The 26014-nt window shown below is 44.3% G+C and overlaps 1 protein-coding gene across 1 annotated transcript in view; it reads right to left on the bottom strand.

The window, feature by feature from the left end:
• The window catches only part of LOC105277080, a 28093-nt gene extending 2492 nt beyond the window's left edge, over positions 1-25601 (bottom strand). Inside the window, exons 1-11 of the mRNA XM_011335230.3 lie at positions 23104-25601; positions 19671-19827; positions 17348-17464; positions 12447-12634; positions 5102-5317; positions 4354-4504; positions 3913-4103; positions 2872-3101; positions 1973-2084; positions 1355-1682; positions 570-861 (exon numbers count right to left, since the gene is read on the bottom strand). Of these exons, the coding sequence (XP_011333532.2) occupies positions 570-861; positions 1355-1682; positions 1973-2084; positions 2872-3101; positions 3913-4103; positions 4354-4504; positions 5102-5317; positions 12447-12634; positions 17348-17464; positions 19671-19827; positions 23104-25008 (3887 nt within the window). The 5' untranslated portion in view covers positions 25009-25601. The remainder of the gene's footprint in view (positions 1-569; positions 862-1354; positions 1683-1972; positions 2085-2871; positions 3102-3912; positions 4104-4353; positions 4505-5101; positions 5318-12446; positions 12635-17347; positions 17465-19670; positions 19828-23103) is intronic.
• Between the last annotated feature and the right edge of the window lie 413 nt (positions 25602-26014).

Raw genomic sequence — 26014 nt, 5'->3', positions numbered from 1 at the left:
AAAATTTTTCGGTCTGATTACTGATTAATCAAGTAACAAAACTATTTTATACTATAATTACTGATTAATCGAATAATTAAAAAATTTTTCACTTTGATTACTGGAGTAATTGAAGAATTGTTTATTGTGATTACTGATTAATCGAGTAATTGAGAAATTGTTCTTTTTGATTACTGATTAACCGAGCAATTGAAAAATTGCTTATCTTGATTACTGATTAATCAATTAATCGGGAATTATTTTTTCCTGTTAAATAAATAATTAAATACTCAAGTAATATTAATTTATTATTAATATTTTGCCGATCCCTGCTGATAAGTAACAGTGATAGGTAATAATACCTGATAGGTAATAATGCTTGTCGCGAGATTACAGAGACGTCGACTAAAAGGACTCGCCAAGTCTATGGATCAATCTGAATAAAGCAGCGATCGCGGCAACTTAGGCATACTGAATGCAAACCGCGCGCAAGTTTGCACGAAGACTTTGTGCCGTGTACGGGCGTTGGATGACCGCAAGAAGAGAGAGCAGGAGGAAGAAGGGCAACAGCAAGCGCAAGAGATACTCACCTCAAAACCGCACCGCCGATGCTGGTGATGCTCGGCGTGTACGGCGCCACGGCACTCCTGCTCGCTTCCTGCTGGCCAGCCGCCGACCTGCTCACCTGCCTTATCTCGCTCGAGGTTGTAAATGAAACCCTCTGGAGAACCGCTTGCTGATCCGGGATGTACGAAACGGCGGTGACCGCGCTGTCGGGACTCGCCGGGGGCGACGACGCCCATGACGGAGGAGAACTCGGTGCTTGATCGCCCGACAGGGTTGCCGAGGAGCCCACGGCGCTGTCGCTTCCGTGTCTTCCACCTGAAAGCAGAGATATTGGATCGAAATTACGTTCGAGCAATCTGCGGTGTCTTGTAGCTAGCAATTGTATGAGTTAGTGGTAGTTACGTTGTCGTCAATTTCTTGGGATCTTTTGCTAACACGATTTAAAACGGATCAAATTCGATTCTGTTCAAGAAAGTAGAAGTTAGAAACATTGTTGAAGATGATCTATAAAGTGAGCATGTAATAACATTGTTTAATTGTTTCAATGATGTGTTTTAACTAATAGGTTTCCTTAAAGTTTATTCAGTCCAAAAGTACTTGAATAATTTTATTTATTTTACTTTTTGAAAACTTTATTTGCCTCCTCCTAACAGTTTATTTAAACGTCCATAAACTTATTATATTATTAAGATATTCGTTCTTTGACTAATCTCACGCAACAAATTATTATAGATTTTATGCATCACGCTCTTCATACTAAACGCATCAAACATTCTTGCAACGATATCAGATTACACGAAACACGTACCTTCGCTGCAACCGGAAATGGACCTCTGCCTCTGCCGCCTCGGGGGAGCACTCGGTTGCTTCGGTGCCTCCTCGATGTAAGGAATGTCCGGGTCGTCAAGGTTCAAGGTGAACGCATCGGACATGGGTATGGTAAGACTGGCGGTAATCACTATTGGCGAGGATCTTCGACGAGGATCAGACGGATCCTCGCTCGATCCGCTATCGACGCTGTTGCTCCTACCCTCCTCTTTCCTTCGGCTTCCTGGTCTCTTGGGCCGTCGCGGCCTTGGTCCGATATCACCGCCGACGCCTGCAGTCTGATGTAGGCATTGTTCTCTCGTCCACATCTAGACGCAAAAGAACGATTGTTTTACACAATGGCTTCACCCACGATAAGAAAGAATAATAAAGATATAAACAAAAATTAGCAAAAAGCAATGTTTAAAACGACAAACATTATCGATCATAATTATTTTCAATAATTGTATTAACCGTAATTATAAAATGATAATAAAACAGTAACATTAATTAATAAAAATTATTATTATACATCATAAATTTCCGCTACTTTTTGCATTTGAATCCGTGTTAAAATCAATTGCTAAGTAAACGGATTGAAAATGCATGATGGTCGTACCTTTCTTGTCGATGTTGTCGTCGTTGCCGCGGTAGTCGTGGACGTAGTCAGCGTCTCCTCCACCGAGAAAGTTTCTGCCTCGCTACATGGGTCCGCTTCATCCCCGCATTGCCTGCAAAAGCACGTACAGAACTTAGGTTCTACTTTCTTGTCTATATTACTTGACTGCGACCCGCAAATAGTGTACATATGCGAAGGACACCATTACTCCGCAGCATCGACGTCGATCGATCATTGGTCACGGACGAGAGACTCGACTCCTTGGGTCAAGGATAAAATTCACGATTCAGGAAAATTGCTTCTTTATGAAAAAAAATATCGATATAATACATTCAATTAAAATATAATAAAATATCGACATAATATTTTACGAATAAAAGAAAAGAAACGTACATGCGAACATGAATAAATAATTCCATTAACTTTGCAAGGTATAAATAACTTCGGATCTATATGATACTCGACGAGCGACTCTGACAACTTAGTAGAAGCACTTTGTAACTTTCAATGCAGTTCGCTGTTGTTGTTTCTCTTGAGGTTTTCTTTCTTTGTTACTAAAGCATACAGACTGTACTCAATAATATTTATAGCATCAGATTAACAATATAAATTAACAACAAAAATACAAACAATATTTAATGACAAGCATAATAGCGTCAATGTAGACGCTATAAAAGGCTTGAATAACGATGACCTCGGCCACAGTAGATAACAAAAAGAAATTCGCAGTAAGCCATAAATCTTCATGTCATTCCCGACAACGACGTGTTTTATATTCAATGATATCTCCTGGTTCGGCATGAACGATCGGAACAATCACGCGTACCTTCCGCTGTTGTCCGAGGACCGATCATTCAAGAGAACGACGACGATGACGAACGAGTGAACGCGATACTCACTCTTCGACGCGACGGGACAGAGAGATATCCAGCTCTGCCGGATGGGTATCCATCATATGCAGGTAGACCTCGTCCAGCAACGCAGCCGGCAACGTGAATAACGTCGACGTGTGTTCCAGGAGTGCCCGCACTACGTTTATCACGTCTATCCTCTCCTCGGCCCTTTCCGCCGAGACCTCAGACCTCAGTTGGCTGGGTTTCACGCAGTGCAGAATATTCGGTGCAAATACCTGCAACATGCGATCGAGCTCCGTTACTGATTTGTGTTGCTCTTCTGAATGTATTGATTTTTAATTTAATTAACGCGCTACTTTCGTGACGTCCACAATGATTGACGGTAGCGGAAAGCGCGTACCAGTCTGCCGAATTAATTAATCGCTCGTCCTTGGACGTACGATGGAAATTCCAGTGCGTATAATCGATACGCGTGTAAAACCTTCTGCGAAGCGTGGAGACAAAATCGAAGCTAATTTCTAATCTGTCGAGCGTAAATACGAGCGTTACAGACGCGTCATGAGGCGCTTCGTGGATTCTTCAGGGTGAAATTAAAGAATGAGGAAGCGCGCTCGCATGGATTGGCTGCATTAATTAAACTTAAGTTGAAATTAAAGAAATACGTTGCGCTGAGATTGAAAAAGCCAGGATCTTTCGATGTGAGAACAAAAGGAGATACTCTAGTTTACAAAAGGTGCTTCCAAGGAATAAATTAACCCGCTTTTCTTGTTTAGCACATTAATTGAAAGAAGGTAATACGTCTATAAACATGCGATTCGTTCCTTTCGACTGTTCGAATTGTGTTCTCAATTGTAATTAAATTAAAAATTATAAATTGCGATATTCGATCATTACAGATATCAAGAAAAGCATAAAAAAGCAGATGCGAGAGTTTCGTCTTTCTTTGGAATCTCATTTTCGTATTTTTATTCATGCAGAGTCTCTCTTGCATGTCTTAGCTAAGGGGAAAATCAGTGATGCGCAATGTAAAAAACGGGATGACTATTGGAAAAAAATTGAAGTCGGAGAACACAGTGCGGTACTGACGGTCGCGAGATTCGTCGCATCCATTTTATTTCCGGGGATCCACTCGCCGGTCTCGGTCTTCTGGTCCTCGCTGTTTGCCGCAACGACGATCAGAAAGTTCAGAAGTGCCCAGAGGGTCTCGCGATTGGGCGTGGGCAGCAATTGAATGAGATGCTGGAGAGCTTCCTGCTGCAACCGCCTGTTTCTGATCTCTGGAAAAACATTCGAACGGTTCGATTATCATGCCCGCTCGGACGCGCAAGTTGGAAGATTGAAAGTTCATAGCTGGAATTGTAGAGAAGGTAGAGAAGATTGCGGACACGATCGGCACGCAAGCAAATTTGGAACCGGCAATGCGCAAATCGCGCTCAAGCTGTTCTTAGATTACTAGCAGAAGCTGGGAAAGGGGAGATAATGCTCTTGAGCGGTTTACGGAGGATTTAGAAACTGATCCTTGCTTACTTTGAGTGTGCACGAAGGCTTGATACAGATCCCTGCAAAGCAGAGGATCCGGTAAATCGCGGAAATATTCCTTCAGGAGGGTGGCTACGTCATGGGGACACTGGTCGGGACCTATCTTGGTCTCACGACCACAATCAAAGTCCTCCCGTAACTGGAATTAATCATAATTATCACGCTGATTTGCATAGAAGACACAAGCTGTCCTAAAATAAAACTGCTTTTGGAAAATGTACGTTGCGTTTAAACCATTTCAAATACAGATGCCAATTTGCATCCTTTGAGACAATTAATTATGCATTTCATGAATGTTTAATTTTCATTGATAATCGTACTACGCAACAATTGACAGTATTATGAGGGAAATCCGAAATCCGATTACGAATCAATGTATAAAGAGGATATTATCTAGAAAACTTGCTGCTTCTCGATTTAAGCCCACATTAGCTCGGAAATGGTGAGATTTATGAATCATCAATCATATCAATCTTTTGCTAGCAGAAAATTATCTTTTCGGTACAAAATTTGTACATTTACTTCTTTGAATTTTTTTTAAAAGATAAAGAAGTAACAAAAAAAATAAGAATATCGACAAACGCAAAATAAAGAAGTGATAATCACACATTTTAAAATAAACTTTAATCATCTCGCACCACTTATTGCGTCAGGAAAGGTCGTGCCACCGTTCCAGAAAATTTCTACGGAGCCCAATGTCGAAATGCTTCTTGTCGTTATGGGAGAAATGTCATACCTGTCTCACTCTCTTTTTCGAGGGTGATACACGAAACACGCCTAGCGTCCGGAGGCCAGTAGTTTCGAGGTGCCTAATGCATTGCCTCACGATGCCTGGTACTGCGTCCCATTCACTGGAAGAGCCTCCTCCGCCGCTGTCGCTCAGCTCGAGCACTCCAGAATCGCTTCCTGTAAGAGCACCACCTTTCGACGACAGAGACTCGCAGGAACCTCCCTAGTTCAATGAAGGAAAATTTCATTTGTGCAGAATGATAAGTACAAATAGATGAGAAAGTGTATCTGTGTATGTGCCACCGAATCTAGTTTTTTTCTATTCGCGAATCTAGTAAATAATAAAAACCGAAGAACGAGGATTTCAAGAGAAAAAATCGATGTAAAATTCGAAATCCATATTGCACATCATCTATAAAATTGAGCATTCAGTTTCATATAGATTAGAAAAAAAATAGTGGAAAAAAGAATAAGGGAACAAATATCTAATATTTTCTCTCATTGTGCACAATCAATTTTGTGCTGTAGAATATTCTAAAGAGATTTCGTATGCTGGCATTGAGTGCACGTAACAGCGCGTTTCACGTTCGAGTGTTTCAGCGGACGATCGCTGAATCGACTTTGTCCGGGTAACGCTAAAATAAAGTTCCTTTCAAAATTAAGGTTTCTTAATTAACCCGGCAGTTAAAATTAGCGATCTCGTTCCCATTCTATTCGCGTCTCTATGATGTCAACTCGGTCGCGGAAAGCACGTGACGTCGGCACGAGAATTCCACGTCGTCCTCCTCATGCATGTCGTATGTGTACGAGATCGATCAATCGTGTTAGGCGTGGTCCCGCGAAGCGGATGCCAAGAAGAACACAACGAAGGCACAGACCAATCGAAATATCTACGACAGTATCCTTCTGATTCAAGATACTCGACTTTCACGTGAAATAGTTTCTGCTGAATCTGCTTGAGGCAGATCATTTATTTCCTTTCCCCACATTTCACAGATATGAAGGAAAACAGGATGTTGTTTCAAAATTTTATTTCGTTCCCGATAACATTAATTATTGCCATCTGAATTCTCATATGACTGTTGTCATATCAGATTTTACGAGCTGCATTATAGAAAGTTATATCGTATTAAATTATATGGCGTTTATTTAACCGCAATCTTCTCTAGAACGTAATAAAAACTGACTGTAAAAATACTGGTGCCGCCGGCACAAGACTGCTTTTCCGTATATCTCCCGTTTGATATTTTAATTGTTTAATATTCTTTATCGAGACGGAAGTGAAACGCGACGCACTAGCACGCGAGGACGGTGGGGACATTATAAATTATATCGACGCTATTTCTGCCGATGAAACATAGATATTTCGGGTCCGGCAAACAGCTGATTTAGCGGTTGTAAAAAACTTCAAGTGCAAGCGACACGTCAATTTCTGGTTTCGGCGCGCTCGTTTATTATCGCAATCGTTTATCTCCATCGATTCAATGTAAAAAAGAATGCCTAGTTTCTTTTCGCAACTTCTCTTTGTCCACTTTATTTTCCACTTCGTTTCGTTAAAATCTAATTTCCAGATTTGAGAAAATGTAATGAAATACCTCTTCATGTTATCATTATAGACAATGATAATATGAATACATCGTTTTGTTAATGACGATTATAGTTAACGAATTAATCTTCAATTTGCGACGCAGACTATCAATATGCCCACATTTGGAAGTAACCTTCCTTTTATAAGATTCCTTTGCATATATGTGTAAATATACAGGGTGGCCCATTTTAATTTATACAGTCGATTTTTTAAAACAATAAAAGAGATACGAAAAAATGTTTCAGACAAACATGTCACGATTTCGAGGGGGACATAAGATGATACCATTGGTTTGACAGTGTATTGTCGAATATCGACAATGTCAAACGTGATTACGTAAATCGGTATTCGACAATACACTGTTCGAACGTTGATCTCCATACACGACAGAGAATGTGGATACAACTAGACGGGTCATTGTTTATCGAAATTCTAACTTCCGGTCTGAAATTTTTTTTTAATGAGACATGGTATTTTTTTATTACGGATTCGGATTCTACGCGAGAAAACATGCAACTTTTGTCTGAAACATTTTTCCGAAAAATGTCATCTTATGTCCTTAAAATGATCTTCAAGATGAGTTTTGAGGACATTTTAAGGACATAAGATGACATTTTTCGGAAAAATGTTTCAGACAAAAGTTACTTACTTTTCGATGGAGAATAAGAATCTGCAATAAAAAGTTGGGGTTTCAATTTAAGAAATTGAAGGTGATCTTCGCGTGACCTTCAAACGACTATTCAAGGTCAAACCAATGGTATCATCTTATGTCCCCCTCGAAATCGTGACATGTCTGTCTGAAACATTTTTTCGTATCTCTTTTAGTTTTTTAAAAAATCAACTGTATAAATTAAAATGGGCCACCCTGTATGTGTACGCAAGATGTCATGTGTACATTAATTGGAACTGGGACTGCAGTATCTACGGCCGCGCGGAGGATGCGATAATTCTGTGACACTCAATGCGGCAAAACGAACGGGAAGCGCGGGCGAGACGAGCCAATTTCCTCCGATCGTTCGGAATAATGACATTCGTCGGTATCGGGCAAAGCGCATTGCGGATGTGCGTCGGTGCCGATGCATTTACGGATTCCGAGTGATCTCGATTCAAGTCCAACGATCGCTCGTACGACGTATTATAAATCCAAAATTCCTCCTGGGAACGCGATAATTCCCTTCGCTTGGTCCACCATTGTTCCTTAAGGGGGGAGCCTGCTTTAGAACGTTGAAAATAAGGTATAATTTTACGAATTTTTTTGGAGAAACTATACAGCGGATCATTATAAAACTTTGATGCATTTATTAGTACATGTTTAAAGATAAAAAAATTATTTTTTGATTTGAATATATCGCCTGTAGAGGTCGTCCTGGAGGCATCTTAGTGCAGCCGGCATTGTAAATTGGTGAGCATTCTCCTGCCTCCAAATTTCATCCAAACTGAAAAATTGAAATATTTTCTCGTTATTTATGAATTCCCATCGTCGATGAACCTTTAATATTCATAAAAACATTAAGTTAAACAATTATTTTTGCATGAAAAAGTTCAAACACTTTGCCTAAAAATCGTACTTTTGTGTTCTAAGCTCCACCATTTTGGCACTTTTCAACTTTTTTCTTCTCTCTTTGGTTCATCGACGATGGGAATTCATAAATAACGAGAACATATTTCAATTTTTCAGTTTAGACGAAATTTGGAGGCAGGAGAATGCTCAGCAATTTGCAATGCCGGCGACGCGGCTGCACTAAGATTTCTCCAGGACGACCTCTACAAACGATATATTCAAATCAAAAAATAATTTTTTTTATCTTTAAACATGTACTAATAAATGCATAAAAGTTTTATAATGATCCGCTGTATAGTTTCTCCAAAAACAATTCGTAAAATATACCTTATTTTCAGCGTTCTAAAGCAGGCTCCCTCCTTAACTGCGTCATCGCGATCCGATTTACCTCGGAATAAGGATGAGAAAACAAAAGGGATGATCGTCTGCAGATTGATCCGAGCCGCAAGTTTGTACCAGAAGAGCGTATAACTACGTCGCATATTATATCCGATCTAATGTCTCGCAAGTTGATCGCGGGTCACCCCGTAAAGGCCAAGTTCATGGTATCGATTCGGTCTGTCTCTTTTTCGGCAGCCATGGCGACAATTTACGGCCAATCTGGGAACCGTAATTCCGTGGATAATCTCATGGCGAAGGTGCATGAGACGCGATGGCGGGTGGAAGCAACTGACAGTTAACGGAGCCTGCGAAACGGGAGAAGAGAAGAATCTGACGTCGAGGCAACGCAGAACTTGAGCTTCATGATTCTTTGGCGACTAATTTATACACATGTCTGCTTTGTTCCTCGTGCGATACAGATTGAGACGCGCGCGCCAGCGTAAGCCGAAATTAGCGACTCTCAAAAGAGACTAAGATCACAAGGCTCTATGAAATCAAGAAATGTTTAATATTAGAAATCTCAAGTGTCTTTATGCACTTAATTAAACATATGTCACCAGAGACGTGATGGCATTAAAATTTCTTTAACATCTATCTATAGAGGAAAGTCCCCGATTATGAGATACCATATCGATTTTGCCGAATGTAAGGAAATCTATGGGCAGAATTTAAAAATGTAATACGTTATCTTGAAGAGAATTTAATAAGCTTTAGGTTGGTGAAATGAAAAATCTAATTTTAATATTATTTTTTCTGAAAATTAAAAAAATTTGAAAAAAGAGCTTTACGCAGGATCGAGAAAGTGTGCTCCTAATATAAGATACCTCGAGAAATCGGTGTTAAAAGTGCAAAATACATCAGTATTGCAAGTAAAAAACTTTATTAGATAGTTTTATAAAAATACTGCTGCCACAGCCTTCGCCAAATCTTCACGATTCCACTGTCGACGCTTCCTCGTTTCTCTAACCTCTATAGTCAGATTCTATAAAAATTAAATACAAAACTTCGTAATATAAATTCGTATTAACTTTTCTTTAACCTTAAGTAGTATTTTCTTTCTTTTTATTACACTACATAATCTTCATATTCGAGCAATAATTATCTCATATTAAGAGTACCCTGAATATCCCCATTATACGAGCCACACGCCTAGCGGTTCCGCGATCATGAAATCTAACCTCTACAATTAAGCAATTCAACAAATTGCGTATTTTCCTGTTACTACGATTCTACTCTATCATTGCATACTGAATTTATTGCCAACCATTTCTTTATTATATAATAAACAAGGTTTAAAGACTTACCTCAAGTTACTTTGACATGTTCACAATTTCACAAACCTTTTCTTGCAAAGGCTAAACGCAATAACGAACAATGAATTTTTCACTAAATACATTTTACACCAAGAGTAATAAGTTCATGGTGGAACTAACAGATGGTGCTCAATAGTTTAGCAGAAACCCCATTATCTCATATTAGGGGATTCTCCTCTACAACCGTGTTATATATAACACACATTACAACGTGACGTGAAACTGTTTAACTTTAACGATTATTGATTCTATTAAAAGAATCGTCCACGGAGGCGCCAAATATACGAATATAAATATACGAATCACATTTCATAGAACGCAAAACTACTATCTCTGAGTACTCCTCGCGACGCAACGATAAGGTGAAAGTTCGCCATACCGCATGCCATTGTGATAATTAATTAGGAAATTTCCGTGGGAGGGGTACAGCGCCTCGCTGAAACTGACAAAGTCATTACGCAGTGAAAACGGAAGTTCGCGCTCGCTTAACTGCCTTCGCAGACTGCCTGTTCATAATCGCCTGCGGAGCTTGTCGGTAGTAACCCGGCCAGTCCCAGAATCGCCTCGAGTCGCTATCACGGCGACGCGATATTGTCGCAATATCGTGATTGAGTTACGACAGCGCCAAAGGATGTAGCGAATCTTTCCTAGATAACGTAACTTACTCCGTAACGCTCGCACTGGCGTTTACGTGAATTTCCATAAGGCGAACTGGAATTTTCCCACGTATGTCCAACAGGGCATCCATTTCCGCGATTTAATCGGGGCGCTGATCGTAAGTAACTCCAAGAAAAGCCATGTGTCTTCGAAAATAGCTTCCCAGGGAGACATCGAGGGAGAATTATAATTTGATTATATAATAACGGCGCGTTATCGTAGGTTACGGTCATGCCATAATTCTGCTGGACATCGACGCGGGACGTGCGGTGTGAAATATTGGGAATAATATCGAATTCTGTAGATCTTTCGTGAGACCGGCCGACCGAGAGCGGCCTTCTTAAAATAACGATGAACCGTTCTCCGTTCTCGAGCAAAGCGCAAAAAAATTTGTTTTCTCTCAGGTGGCGCATGCAGTGCTTCTGAAATCAAAATATTCACTTCCGGCTGGGAAACCGACGGTTTGTCACATCTAAAAAAAGAAGGAAGAATTGTAAAATAGAACAGATTGCTATTCCTGTAATGGATATCTTTATGACAAAAGAGATGAGTAGCAAAACTGCATTTGACCTGTTTGAAGTAAGCTCTCGAGTAAAAATTCAGGACACCGCCGACGGCTTTACCGGACTTTGAGAGTTGAAGGATTCTGTGAGAGACCACACGGTCTATCCAATATTAATAAATAATAAATAAAGGTTCATCCAAAAATTCTTCTTTCTCGACTAATTTCTCTGGAACAGCAGCTCGAAGCTGAATTATTCAGCCATTCAATGTCAGAAAATTTCAAGTCTCGAGGAATAACCGCAATGTAAATTTTCAATAAAGAAGAAGAATGTATAAATTCCTCGCGAAAGCGCACATTCTCGTAGCAAGCTCTCTCAAGCAAGTGCGCAGCAAAGTTGAAATTGATTCCTCGTACCGGACATAGGACCACCCCTACATCGACGGCGGCCCTGACCGTCTCTAACGGGGAAGACGGAGTACGGAATAAACGTGTACGTGTATCCGCGAGCACGCGGGTCGGACGTATCCGTCGAAAAATAACCACTTGCAAGCCCGACGTCTGGCTCGCGTCGCAAGTGGTCATCGATAAACCGCCTTGCCTCGCAGTGACGCAACGGACGATGCCATTAGCGACGTCGTCGGTGACGTCGGCGATGAGCACGCGAGCGCGTCGCCACGCGTTTCGACATGCCGGCGTTTTGGGCGTTGTTCAAATCGATTTTTATCCTCGCCGGTCAGTCTTAACCGTCATACGCCGCGCATAAAACCGAGAACGTATCGTCCGCCATTCTCCTCGGGAAGGGTGATTACGGGCGCGGGTTCTCTTTGCGAGCCCCCGCCCCCGTAATAAACGCGCGCGCGTGTTTATTACGGGAGAGCTAAGAATCGCATAAATTCCGCACTTTGTAGTACGATACCGTTTTACGTCGCTACTATATTCGTTCGCCGCCCGCGGCGCGTCTTTAATGGTCGCTCGATCAGCTGCCAAGCTCTACCACTCGAAAGAAACTTTCGCAAGTAATACAGGTCAACGCCTTGAACAGCAAATGGCAGTCGATAATGCAATCGTGACGTGTAGTCGCGGAAGCTCGCGATATACAGTACAATTTCTTCATCTTCTTGAACGTTTCTATTTTATTATTATCATCATAGCTTTATCCAACTAAAGAACATCCCTCAAAGAAACGTGGATCTTTAAAATTGAAAGAAACACTCGGAAATAGCCTGCTCAAGAAATCTACGCAGAATGTAGACACTACGTTGGTCTACTCTGCGTAAGAAGAATTAGAGAGAGAGTCGGAGAAATTTCTTGTATCCACGTTCAATTATCAGCACGATGCTAGCTCACCTCTTCCGTCTTCGCCGCGACAGTCATCGGTGTTTCTATGAGGCTGGAGAAACTGGTCCTGCTGCCATGCCTGCTACTCCTACTCAGACAACCGACCTCGGTGACCTCCCCAGCAGCGATTCGGGCAATCCTATCGTTTTCTATGCACTGCGACAGCGGTATGCCGAACACCAGGCCACCGGCTACGTCTGCAAGGAAAGATCCAGATTCTAGAATCGTATAAAATTCATATACAGGGTGTCCGAAACAAAGTGACTCAGACGGAAGGTACAGGTAGATAGGAGTAAACCGAGAAGAAAAGTCAAATACTATTTTTCGAAATTCGCAATATTAACGGAGTTATTAATTAATGAATATAAGCGAATGAGGGCGGTGCGTGCAGCGAGATAGGTCGGTAGGAGGGCCGCGCGCTCTTTGATACACCGCGAGCTGGGCGGGCGGCGCGCGGTGAGAGAGAATGGGTGTCTTAGATATTGACAATAACAAGGGGATGTTATCTCGGGGACCTACCTCGCTGCACGCACCGCCCTCATTCGCTTATATTCATTAATTAATAACTCCGTTAATATTGCGAATTTCGAAAAATAGTATTTGACTTTTCTTCTCGGTTTACTCCTATCTACCTGTACCTTCCGCCTGAGTCACTTTGTTTCGGACACCCTGTATATATATTAATATATAGCAATTCGCAGTAGATATATCCGCCTAAAGGTTCAATTCCATTCGTGTATAAAATTTGTGTTCAATTCAATTCAGTTCAAACAGAATTTGATAATCTTCTCAGACACGATTAATAAAATATTTTTCTAGCAACCCTTGTTGATGGGCGCGATTTTCTGCAGGTTTCAGAAGAGAACGGGTGCGTTCGAGGGAGACGATCGTCGCAGGCGATGATGATAGCGGCAGGGTAGCTGCGTGGTCGGCCAGCTGAGAGCCGAAAGGCAACAAACCATGTCTCTATACCGGTCCGATTATAGATCGCGATCTGGGCCATCCCAGGCCTTCTCTTGCTACAATGTGCGTGCCTCCCTCAAAATCTGCGTACGTACGTACGTGGAACGCCTGAGCCACTTTACCAACTACAATGTGCGAAGAGAGCGAGCCTTTTCTTGGAAGCGTCGAAACGATCGGCATCGATCGTCAACACTTTGCTTCGCACCCTCCCCTCCATGCGATGGCTCGGGCGATACGTATTTAGACGCGCGGCGAAACGGACATTGCGCGTATAAATACCCAGCGGTGTATCTTGTTGCACACGCACGTTCAAGTAATTGACATTTCCTGATGGGTGTATTTACACGTAGATGCAATCTTGTTTGTCCGTGTATCTGATCGCCGATGGCTGCACGAACAGCGAAATTTATGGGCTCGCACGTGCCGTTACGTTTAAGGGGTCGTGATTCGACGATTCGGCCTCTTCCGAGAATCGTCACTTGACGAGATCGTCAAGTGGTCCACTGGTCAGCCTGTCTAGTCCGCCGGGATTTGTGATGACAGACAGTATTGTTGTTTCCTTTGCGCTCTAGTGCTCCGCGATGGTTCCGAACGTTCGCACCCAGCACAAATAGATATTTGATTTCCGTTCGAGCGTCGAAACGCGCAATGTTAGGGTCACCGTCCGTAACGGTTCGTGATTCGCATCGCGTTGCGACCACGTGTGCGCGCATCGAAGGGTGTTGGCGACCTCGCCAGCCGGCGAAGAGGCTCCCGATTGACGTCCAACGCACCCTACGCACACGGGGAGAGGAGGGGGCGCGAGACACGCTTGTGCCCAGCGCGCGCGGACCGCAAATAAACCTGATATATGCGGAAATATGTACCGCCACCGAGCACCCCGTGGCTAATTTTAGCCGGCGAAATTGTGTCTCATACCAGCCTGGCCGGCCGATGCTGCATACTGCGTCCCACCCCTCGACGCGGACGCAGGCGGATGGATGCGTTTCTCGCTCGGACGGCGATCGCCGACACGGATTATTGTCTCGGTTAATCACTAATATCGGGGCTACCGCGATAATACACGGTTTCTCGGTCGTGACGTCGTGAAGGTGCGGGTATCATTCTCGCTCTTGAATCGATTCGATCGGAACGATAGTTGGATTAGAATAATTCAAGAAATTAAGTGAAAGTTTAAGTCTCTGTTTAATGTTTCTACGTGCGACTGGAAAAACGGCAATTTATGTGATTTGTTAATTAAAAATAAAAAAATAAAAAACACATTCGAGGGGGAGCTTGGATTTTCTTTGGAGCATTGTGCGCTATCTGGGATGCTTGCTCGTAACATATATATTTACAACCAGATTCGTATTCGCGGAAAGGTGTCCGCGTAACGTAGGAGGAGATACGTGTCGCTGGGGTGACTTTACGCGCAGAATACTTTAGATAGCGTACAAACGTCCGGGTCACAATTTGCTCGTTGCAATACCGTAGAACGAATTCTTATTTGGAAATACCTGGTGCGGTGCGAAAGTGCAACGCGAACAGTGACGAAACAGGGCTCGCACGATAATTACATCGCTGAAATGAGGTGGAACGAGCGACCGGCGACGGGTCATGCGCGTTTCCGGGACGCGTTTTCAAGTAATGCTTGCTTGCGGAAAATTGCGACTCCATTGTGCAGCAATCGCGCCGATATGAGGACGCCGGACGAAAAAAAAATTGTCCTACGTGACTCGCGAGTGTCTAATTTGCATCCCGTAGAAGTTGCTGCGTCCGCAAGTAGAGCTAGTTGTAATCCGTGCCCGCTCCGCGGAACTAATTTCCCTGCGGAGAGTTTTCGCATTTCCGGAAAGCACGGTCCTCCTCTGTGTAATCTAATTAGAGAACTAACACGCATCTTTCTTCCTTTCACATCTCATCTTCCTCATCTTTTTTATGTGCCTCATTCTTTTGTATCATCTGCAATTGTTGGACTTTTTATTCGCATATTAATCTTACACGTGTGATTGAAATAATATTTTCAAGTGCTGGGGGAGAGACCCGAGTGAAAAATTTGTAATATTTTCTTTTTCAATTTACCCTTCTCGCTTTTCATTTATAAACAAACAGGAAAAATTGAAATCTACTCTCCGATAACATGGAGCACAATTTGCTTTCTATTTTATTTCGAAAAGAATAGGCTTTCATTTTATTTATTGTAGGATTGATATCGAAATATGTTAACGAAATTGTGTATGCAGGCTGCTTCTGTTTAATCATCGTGCACAAATGTGAAACGTTCGATGATAATTTAGCCAAACCACGCGCTTTTCACAATGACCAAGCATGGAATTCGAAACAACGGCACTGAAAACGATCAGACCAAAATAGATCGGAAATTTGTCCCAAGAACAATATTTATCTTTGTTGCGGTGGATCAGAATATATATATATCACATAGATACATACATACACGTGTGCGCAGGAATGTCGTAAACGTATCAAGTGATAGAGCACTCCCTCGAACTTCAGCGAGCGCTATTGCGTCTGTCTGAAAATAACTGAACTAGTTATTCTCCAAACAAATAATTGCGCGCCATAAATTACGTCCGTTAAATACGCGGCTTTCTGCACATTATACTGCGCACGTCGCACTTAATTATTGACTCGTTCGAACGAATTTCCGCGATTCGCCGTTTCCGCGCGACAACAATCTCGATAAATTTTTGAATTCGCGTGTTTCCAAGGAGGCTCTCGTGCGTAACATAAAATTTTACGTGGAAAATTGGCGATCAAGAGAGAGAAGAAGAGAGAGAGTCACTTTGCTAGGAACATCGGGTATATGAATTCAACGCAAATAACCAAGAGGATGAGATTACGTTGGAGGAAGCATGTGCTTTATCACTTTAGCTTTACACTGTATTATTCATAAGATGCACAAAACTTTATTCATTGTGATGCATTATGAACTTTCATTACTTTTATCATTATCGTGATAATACCCTCCTTCAACACACAAGAGAATGTTAATCGCCAAACCACTATCTAGGAAGACATTGCAAGATAAAGCACCACGGAAAACATTATTTATTTGAGATAATAAGTTCACGCGGCCAAGAGAGGAAATAAAGTGCTCATTTCTGTAAATATGAAAAATTAACGCCCGACGAAGAATTATCGCCTGAGCGAGACGCAGACTGCGCTTATAATGTACAGCTGGTTTAATCCAAACCACCTGTGCAGAAAAAACCCCCCACGATTTGCATGTTAAGAAAAAAGAACCATAAACAGAGACGAAAAAGCGGGAGAGAAAGAAGAAAACTCCGCGATTGCTCTCTCCATTTATCCGCGCGTGCTAAATGTGCATCCATCAAACGAGAATTCGCAACTCAATCTTCGAACGTTGCATTTTCCGTCATTGTTCTATATGTCATGCTGAACTAATCGCGCCAAGTATATTTTAATTGCTCATGAAAGATTGAATGTTTTACTGAATAAGAGAGCTGAAACTGTCAGCCACTCTCGATTTGTTTAACCGAAGATAAACGGTCGTGGGGATTTGCAACACTTTCAAATCCGCCTATATTTGCAAGAGATTTGACATAAAAAATCATTCCAATTTTAGAACTCTCCATTGCGAGGGTTTCTTTCGTTCCCCGCACAGATTAAGAGAATCGTTCCGAGATAATTAAAGGACAGCTCGCGTTGACCAGGCTAAGGTTTCGTTGAACCCTCACGTTTGATCTGACAATCGCGAGCCTCTCTTTGTCTTCGCTCTATACCAGCTTACGAGTAAGACGGCATCGATGTCGAACGGCATTCCGTTCGTTCTCGTTCGCGCTGCGATTGTGGAAAGATAAACGCGGGGTATAAATAACGTTACCGCGGAGCTTTATTTCAGACTCAGGATCGATTGATCCTCCTCGCCGTGATAGAGGCCCTGCGACATAGTTGCACAATTAACCAGCTGTACGCTTTGTACTCACCCTTCTCCTTCTCATCCTTTCCCTTATTGTCAAAGAAGCCCGTGGTGAGTGCCTTCCTCTTCAGTAAGTACGCTCGCCTCTTCGGCTTGGTGGTCACTGACCCACTGCCGAGGGATTCTGAAAGGAAAGCAGAAGAGAGAATGACCTGACAAACATATCTCGAGACACAGTCTTCATCTAACTGCTACATTATGCAATCCACTCGGAGAATCGGAGCAACATCTGCCTTTGTCACGTCGGAATAACTCGTGCAAAGCGAGACTGCGTTAAAATAAATCCCGAGCGATCGGTTAAATTTAACAAATCTCGTCCCGCGAATAGAAGAGAACTAATAGAAAAGACTGACGGAGAATCTCGATTAATACAACGAAATTAGACGATATTGCATAATATAATACTGCATAATATTTCTGCGTTTTTATGTGATTTCGGTGTAATGAGAACAATATGATGGTCGCATAATTAAATTTAGGAACTCCGGATAAAATGCTTCGCAACGTTGGCTTCAGCTGACGCCGCAGCATACACGAGGTATTTCATGGAACTCTGAATTTCACTTCTTGTTTCCGATAATAGCTTTCACATTGTAATCGATTGCGGCTCTGAGCCACTGTATAACTACTCTACAACTTCACGTATAATACGTATAATACATGATGAGACTTTTCCTGTTCCTCTACTTCAATATTCAGCTACTAATGACACATCATCAAATTTAGTTTCGCAGCAAAACCGTGATTAAACTAATAATTTTTCATTATTTTATTATTTATCATCATTTCCTTAACCCTTGCAGTATGGATAATTGTACAGCGATTCGACGGGCGAATGCCGAGTTATTTCAACCCAGAGCGAAAACAATTATACGTACACGTTTTAAAAAGTTTCGTATTGAATTTTGCCCCTATCATGTTTCCGAAATATTATTCTAGGTAGAAAAAAATATCTAATAACAATAGTAAATATACAAGAAGTAAATATATTAAATACACACATATATATTAAAAAAATAAATTCTGCGTAACAGTCAAAACATCAGAATCGAAATGACTCTGCATTGATCGAGAGTTAAAGAACTTCCCTGGACGTCGCAGCTTGGATCGAAGAAGATGTCAACGTTTCAATGTTAATCGAGAATGGCTTATTGTAATGGCAGTTTCTCGCATTCCCTGTCGAAAGCACGTTTCCATTGCCATTTCTATTATAATGCGGTTGGTTCGCAGTCCTTCTATTCCGCAACACAGTGCCATTTTAACGATCACGGCATCCTCTCGCTCTTCGCATTCTGGTTTTCTCATCTGCCTGTTATCACGAATGAGACTCGCAATTCAAGTGGACATTCCACCGTGAAGGCGAAAGAACGCTCATACCTATAAACACGTCAATCATCTGGAGTTCAGACGAGACAGCCGAATGGCGCCACATTTTCGCGATAGACGCCGAAGTGCTCTCGCAGATACGCATTGAGATCCTCAGATTCCATCGTCTATTGTCATTCTTTGCAGGTATATATACGTCGATCACTCAAAGTGCTCGTCTTCTCTTCGGTTTGAAGTGACGAAAATATCGTCACGTGCTTTCGCCATCGAAAAATGTATAAAATACTAAAAATACTCAAGTAAGAAAACAACTTGATATTTTTCAAAAATAATTATGTTTTATTCGCGAATAATGAAGAAATTCAATCCAGGTTCTCGCATTGTTTTGAGATATATAATCTCATATTTAATTTCCCTGTAAAATCTGAATCCCTCATTTCTCTTAAAAACAAATGGAAAATACATGCAGCAAAATTGTCCTCTATATAGAAGAAAATATAATCGCTGTAGAAGCCTATGTAATCCTGAAAGAGAAAGCGAGTCAAAGGAATACGTCACACGGCGTGCGGAGGCGTTGATGAGGAAGCATAAGGATTCGATTCTGTAGGGCGTGCGAAAGTATCCAAGAAATTCATGATCTTCGTCGTGTTTGTTAAATAGAAGCCTGCTGCGCGCTCAAATATGCCAGGAATCTCGTTGGGCGGTGTTTCCTCTTTTCTTCGCCTCTATTCCGGAACGACCATACCGCACGCGCGCTGACATAGCGGACAATTTCAGCGGAACTACACATGCTGAGAAGAACTCCCTCTCGACGAACGGAAGAAGCGCAGAGCGGAGAATATCGTGAGCTCGTTGCTTCATAATAATTACAGAAAACGATAATAAAACAACGAAAGAAAAGATGAGAAAACCGTAGATATCTCTTTCGCTCTTCCTCGAGCAGGAATTATTACGCATGATGAAATTCCTGTTTAAATGATCGCAATTTCAAATTAAATACTTACCGCTCGGTGGCCTGATGTGCACGCCCAGATTGAGCGCCTGCAGCTTTGCCACGGCCACCTTGCAGAGGACCTTCTTCTCGATGTCGGACAATCTTCGCAGCGACGTGTCGTGCAGGGTGACACGTCGGCCTCCCGTGCCTGCCCAGGTGCATTTTCCCTGCGATCAGAAAAGAAATCGTTTAATTCTCCAGTCAACGCTTCGCTCACATCGGGAAGCCGTTCGCTACAAATCGCGAGGCGATTTGCACAAAAGCGAGTTAAGCACGAGCGCCGGCAATGAGCCTCTCGCCGAGCGCGGGGCGGAAGGAACCGCGAACGAAATTTAATTCCGACATACCCGTCGCGTCGCTCGTTATCATGCAACGATTATTCAAATCAGCCTTATCGTGTAAATCCGCGCGCGGAATTAAAATTTATGGACTCATCCACCGTCGCCGCCGTCGGGATGGATCACTCGCTCGCACGCTCGCAACTTCCGGCGGCTCTCGAGCGTTGTCGCGATGATGGCCAGCTGATCCACGGATCGATAACTTTGACGAGCTGAAACGCCACGATTCGTTCATTACTGGATACACGTCTGCAGACACGTCTCATAAAACTTTCATGATAGATCAACGCAGCCTCCGCGCACTCGAGAAATAAACAGGACGAAGTGTAATATCGAGGAAATGCGAGGTATAACGCGGAGAGATGCAGTACGACGGACCATAATTCATATATTTTCCTTTCATCCCGTGGCTGAGATCAAATTAATCTTGCGAAGGGGCGAGATCGTCTGAGCGCGTTTCGCTCGCGCTTTCATCAAGAACGCGTGGCATTCATCGTGCGCGAGTTCAAATCGCACGCGAAAGCTCGAACAACGAATGATAAAGTGATATTAAAATGTCATGACAATGCAATGAATTATAATTTACTTTTCGATACAACAATCAAGCGAAAGCATTTATTTTCTTTTAATTATCATAATATACTGCTGTTCGTTATTCGTCTACGCAATCGAGATCCGTTACTGAAGAAAGTTATAAGTTCCAAAAAGTTATTTCCCGACAACATATTTGCGACAACCCTTGCGTGGAAATTTGTAGGGTAATGCGAAGAGGACTGAAAAAAAGTTCGAGACTCGCTTGTTAATCACGCGGGGAAAATTGTTGCTTGTATCGTGCATTCCCAAGATTGGCGACAAGCCTACGGAGAGTCTTACATGAAAACTCATGGGGATTGAACGGCGGAGTGGAGGAAGCGTCTTCGGGATGCGAGAAGAGATCTAAACCTTGTGCAACATAAAGGATTATACATGAGCTTCGCTTTCCATGCAAATACGAGTGGCCGTGGAAGCTCGTAATAGTTTCATTATCCGTCCGATCGAACTGTTCCTCCATTTTATTCTTTTTCTCGCTTGGTCGTAATGAACGTTGAATATCCGCGAGTTCACGCGCGAGGAAACGTTTTAACGCACACGATGCTATATACCGTGGGATATATAATTTTTAATCAAATTTTAGATGGGAAATATAATCGTTTCGGTTTAACAAGCAATAACATGCCATTTGCCGTTTTTACGTTCCGTAAAGTATATTTTTAATTTCCATTACGCACGGAAATGTAATACATTTAATTGTTAATCGCAAACGCTGATGATACATTTTCTCTTTCAAGAGAAATTCGCGGATAAGCCATCGATAGAGAACTCGGCGTAACTCGATAAGCAAACTTAATTTTCCGCGCTGTCAGGGAAAACAGGATCCTTTTCTTTCTTCTTTTCTTCTGCCTTTGCGATTTCGTGGCGGATTATTCGTCGGAATAACGGAGGAACGCCACGTGAGAATAGCATGGACGCAGCGGCGGTGGTAGTAGACTTTGGCTTTAGTGTTGGTATATCCGAGTAGTAGTAGCACAGCAGGGGTTAAGTATAGTTTATACACACCGCCGCGTTGGCTGACTATTTCTGGCGGCGCCAGCGAAATTCCGAGGCCCTAAATTGGTTATCGCGCTTACCGCTTAACGAGAACGTCTGCCACAAGGTCGACCCCCTTTTTCTTCTTTTGACGTTTTCCCCTTTCGCATCCTTCGCGTACTTCGATGCCGACGATAAGGAGATGTCAAAGGGGAACGTGGATGGATCGGTAAATAGCGATTATCGAGTTCATCATCGAGATTATCAGAAACATCGCAAGAGAAAGCATATGCCGCGAGCAAATAACTTTGAAACATTGGCGCAATAAAAAAAAAAATATATGAACTCTAAGAGAAAGACCGTGTGCCGGGGATAATCTTTAACGTCGAGAAATAAACACGTCCGATCTGAAATCTTCAAAGATGTAAACATGTTGCTCTTTAATTAATCAAAAAGGACTTCGCTCTTTAGAACAAAAATATAATTCGATATCATTTCCGAGAGCTTAGAGCCAGATAAATGCACGCGGGAAAGCTCGTTCATAAATTTATGTCAAGAAATTTGTCGTTACAAAATAATGGCGACCGCCAGGGAGCATCCAATATTTTCGCGATGCCGTCAAAGAGCTCCTCGCTTGGCAATTTATAATGTATAAATGTGTAAATTATGAGCAGTAAGAGGAAACATGTTCTTTTTTTTAGAAGCTTGCGAAGGGTAAGCACTGGAGAGAATATAAATGTCCGCATTAAAAATGTTCTTTCTCTTTCTTACTCTTTGTGATACTTCACTTGAGTGGATTGCACCTGAATAAATTTTCACAAAACGGAAGATTATGATACAGATCGAGTGGACAGAGAAAGAAAAAAAGGCCGCGTAGAATATTCTAACGTCACGCTCCTGAAGGGTGTTCGATACGTAATTGTAATAGCTTCTTATTCCGGAATCAGTTAATTTGCGAGAATAACTCTCGGCAAAAATAGCGCAATCGCCGATTGCCAATTTCGCCGAACACCCATGTAATTCAGAATCTCCGCTCGCGCTCTCTCAAGAGATATTCCTGCCTCGCGTAACGTGGTGGAGACCACCGCCAGAAGCTGCCATTACGAAAATGCAGGTCTATGCCAAATTCACGATATCCACTGTTCCTTTTTATTGAGCTTTCTGCTAATCTCGCGGAGACGCCAGGGAATGCGCGCACTATAGCGCGTCGGAAAATCCGCGCGGCGTATTAATGTTATGTTAGCGAGGTGCGCGTGTTAGTGTAATTTCCGGAAGAGGCGTTTCATTCTTGCCCACCCCAGTTGCCCTGTGCCTTATCGCGAACGACGATGGGAATTCCACGCACGCAGATACCCTTACGAATAAAACACTACCGAGGGGGACGAGTCTTGTACGTGCGTCTGAATTATAATGATCCTCATAATTTGTACCGGGGTTCCCTCTTTTTCCCAAGACACAAGCATCGCGATGCCATCCATCAAATCTCATCGGACGGCAGGCGGGATGCGCAAAACGGGACCCCCCGTCCCCCCGACTTACCTGGGGCGTCCACACGGACGGCTGATGCGACGCCCTCGACGTACTCTTGCTCCTGGACCGCCAGATCTTCTTCGCCACCAGCCGGCTGCCGTGATGCACCACGCTGCTCGAGGACTTGCTCTTCTGCATCGCTGTGCCACCTGCGGAATTGGTTGACGTTGACGTGAGTGCCGGCGAACCGGGCGCCGAGTGCGGCTTATCCTTATGCGCGTTGGAACCGTGCAGGAGATGGGACAGGAAGGACTGATGGTGATGGGGATGCTTTACGGGGGTGGTCGCCTCCTCGGAACCGAGGCCGGCATCGATGCTGCTCCTGGAGCTGGCGTTTCTGCTCGCCGGCGGCGACGTCGTCGTGTCCGCGTCCGACAGATTCTCGAACGGCAGCTCGCCGGCGGATAACTCGCGATAATGCACCGCCCAATTATCCTCCGTCTGGCAACCCTTGTTGTTGCCGTCGTCGTCACCCGGCTTGGTGATCTCGCCCTTAGCCTTGATGTTGCGCAGGTTACGATCATAGTTCACCCGCTTGAACCGATCGGCCTTATCCGCGTCCATGGACTTCTTCCGCGCCATTCGGAGGTACCTCTTGATGGTGTCGCTCACGGACGGCGACACGTCGTCGTTGTCGACGCTGCTGCGCCTCCGCCCTGACTTGTGCCCTGAAGATTCTCTATGCGAGGCTTCTTCCCTTTCCTGCAGGCACGCATCGAGAACGTCACGGGGAACCGGATCCGTTTGCACGCCATCGTCGAGGAAACTGCGATCAGTGCTGGGTCCTTGGACAGCAATCAGGGGAGGTATCGAGACCGGGTCTCTCCTTCCCGAGGATGACCAACTGTCTGAATCCTTAATTCTACTTCTCTCGTTATCCCACCAGCGAGCGGATGGTGAACTGTATGCACCTGTCGCTCGGGGCCCCCTGAAGCCTCTGGTACACCTCAGATCGAAGTAGAGCTTCTCGAGGAGCTTTCGGTCCGTCAGGATATCGGATATGACGTGCTCTCGAGAAGGAGATTTGCTATAGTAACGGCTTAGCGTCTCCATTAGCGATTTATGAACGTAATCGCCTTGATAAGGCAGCATAGATGTCGGTACGACACCCTTCTCACCAGAGGACGGACTCTGACGATGCGACCTCTCATCATGTTTGGCCCGTGTCACTATCGCGTCCAGGTGTTGCTGAAGCTTATCTATCAAACTGCGATAATCGAAGGGCTCCTTCCCTTGTGCCTGTTCACCTCCTGTAACCTTCTCATGCGACTTGGCGACTATCCTTGCCACGTTAGCTGCGTCGCCCTGCATGTTCAGGTACTTCTGTAGCATATCAGCGAGCTCCTTCGCCTCGGTGTCCTCCTGAGACATTTTACGACACAGCACGGGACTCGACGGCGTGCTGCCGCCGCTGCCCGCCGTCAGCAGCCATTCTTTCTTTGCTTTGGCCAGGTCGAACTTGCCAGACGTGGTCGCGCGAAGGACAAAGTTCTGCGGCGAGCTCCTGGCGTCCTCCGCCTCGTCGGCCGAGCTAGCTTGGGTCCGACAGCTGCCACCTTTGAGCTGCCTGCGACGTCTCGGAGAGCGAAAGGCCAGGGTGCCTGGATACGAGGCCTTTCGCCAGAGCAGGAAACGCGGCTCCTTCTGGCATACTTCTTGGAAGTACTGCTCGATCTTGGGTATGTCCTCCGGGCGATTGTGGGTGCCGTCCGGAATGAGACGGCGACCGGCGTCGGCCATGTAACGCCACGTCTTCCTCGTGAGCAGCCATCGCTCCTTGACGGGCTTGCAGGTCCGTTTGATTCTATGGTCTCTGGACGTCGACGGTGACCCCCGCAACGAGCTCACGGTCTCCGTACTGTCGCGACGCGAGCGTCTCCTGCTGCCGCCGCCACCGCCGGGACGCTCCGCCATCGTCGCGCACTTCTCCTTCCTCGCCACGCGAACCACCTTCGCGGAGTCGTGTCCGACCCGGTCGTGCACGATAGGGACGACTCGCGCCAATCGTCCACGGCCCCCGGCGAAAGAGAGTCACCCTATCATGCCAGGGATGCACTCGCCTCTTTTGCTCTTCCTCACTCGTGACCAGCCGCCATCGCGAGTTCATCCGCAGGACACGTCAGGAAACACAGATGCCCCGCGATGAACGTTCACCACTGCACTTTTGACACTTTGCCACTCGCTGGAGAGCAGCACCGCGAGATTCGGATCTCGGGACCAGGCGGGACGATGACGCGATTCTCTCTCTCCCGTGGGCGATGATAATTCCGTCGCCGTGCGAGTGGCGACCGGACGATCGAATGCCGAGCACAACTGGCAGGAAAAAATCGCGGCAAGACCGAGGAGCTTGTTTCTATTACGCGACGTTTCCAAGTGGAAAACTTTCGAGATCGACAGTGGGGAGCTGTAAAAGCTCAGGAAACACTGGTCAAGTTTCTCCACGCGAGATCTTCACCAGGAAGACTGTCTGAACGAGAAGCGTCAGTCGCGCGGCCTTCAGAGTTGCGTTCTCCAACCAGCGAGGTCTCGCGAGGGCACGGTGAGGACGTCGGCGCGAATAAAACGATACACGATACGACGACGACGTCGGAATCGTTACACTTGCCCGCGCGAGCCGGCAAGGTGGAAGCTGCCTAAGGTACGCGACTACTGCTCCTCAGGGCGTCGCGACGCTCGTGGACGCTCCGTGTCTAAAAGCGTCTTTGCCCCTTCTCTCCTTTTCCTAGCGTGCGGAAACGAGCGAGCGAGCGAGCGTAAGAGAAGAGGACGAAGGCTGCGGAGCCGACGACGGCGACGACGATGGACCAGACCGAGAAAGCGATATAGAAACATCAGACTGTTGCGGTCTAGGTGTACCTGGGAGAGTCGCAGACTGGTCGTAGGCGTAGCGTCGACGACGTCGACGACGTCGCTCTTTGCC

Source organism: Ooceraea biroi, chromosome 3 (genome assembly GCF_003672135.1).
Source record: "Ooceraea biroi isolate clonal line C1 chromosome 3, Obir_v5.4, whole genome shotgun sequence".
Lineage (NCBI taxonomy): Eukaryota > Metazoa > Arthropoda > Insecta > Hymenoptera > Formicidae > Ooceraea > Ooceraea biroi.
The sequence above is the reverse complement of the archived record's forward strand: the minus strand, read 5'-3'. Positions and strand labels throughout refer to the sequence as shown.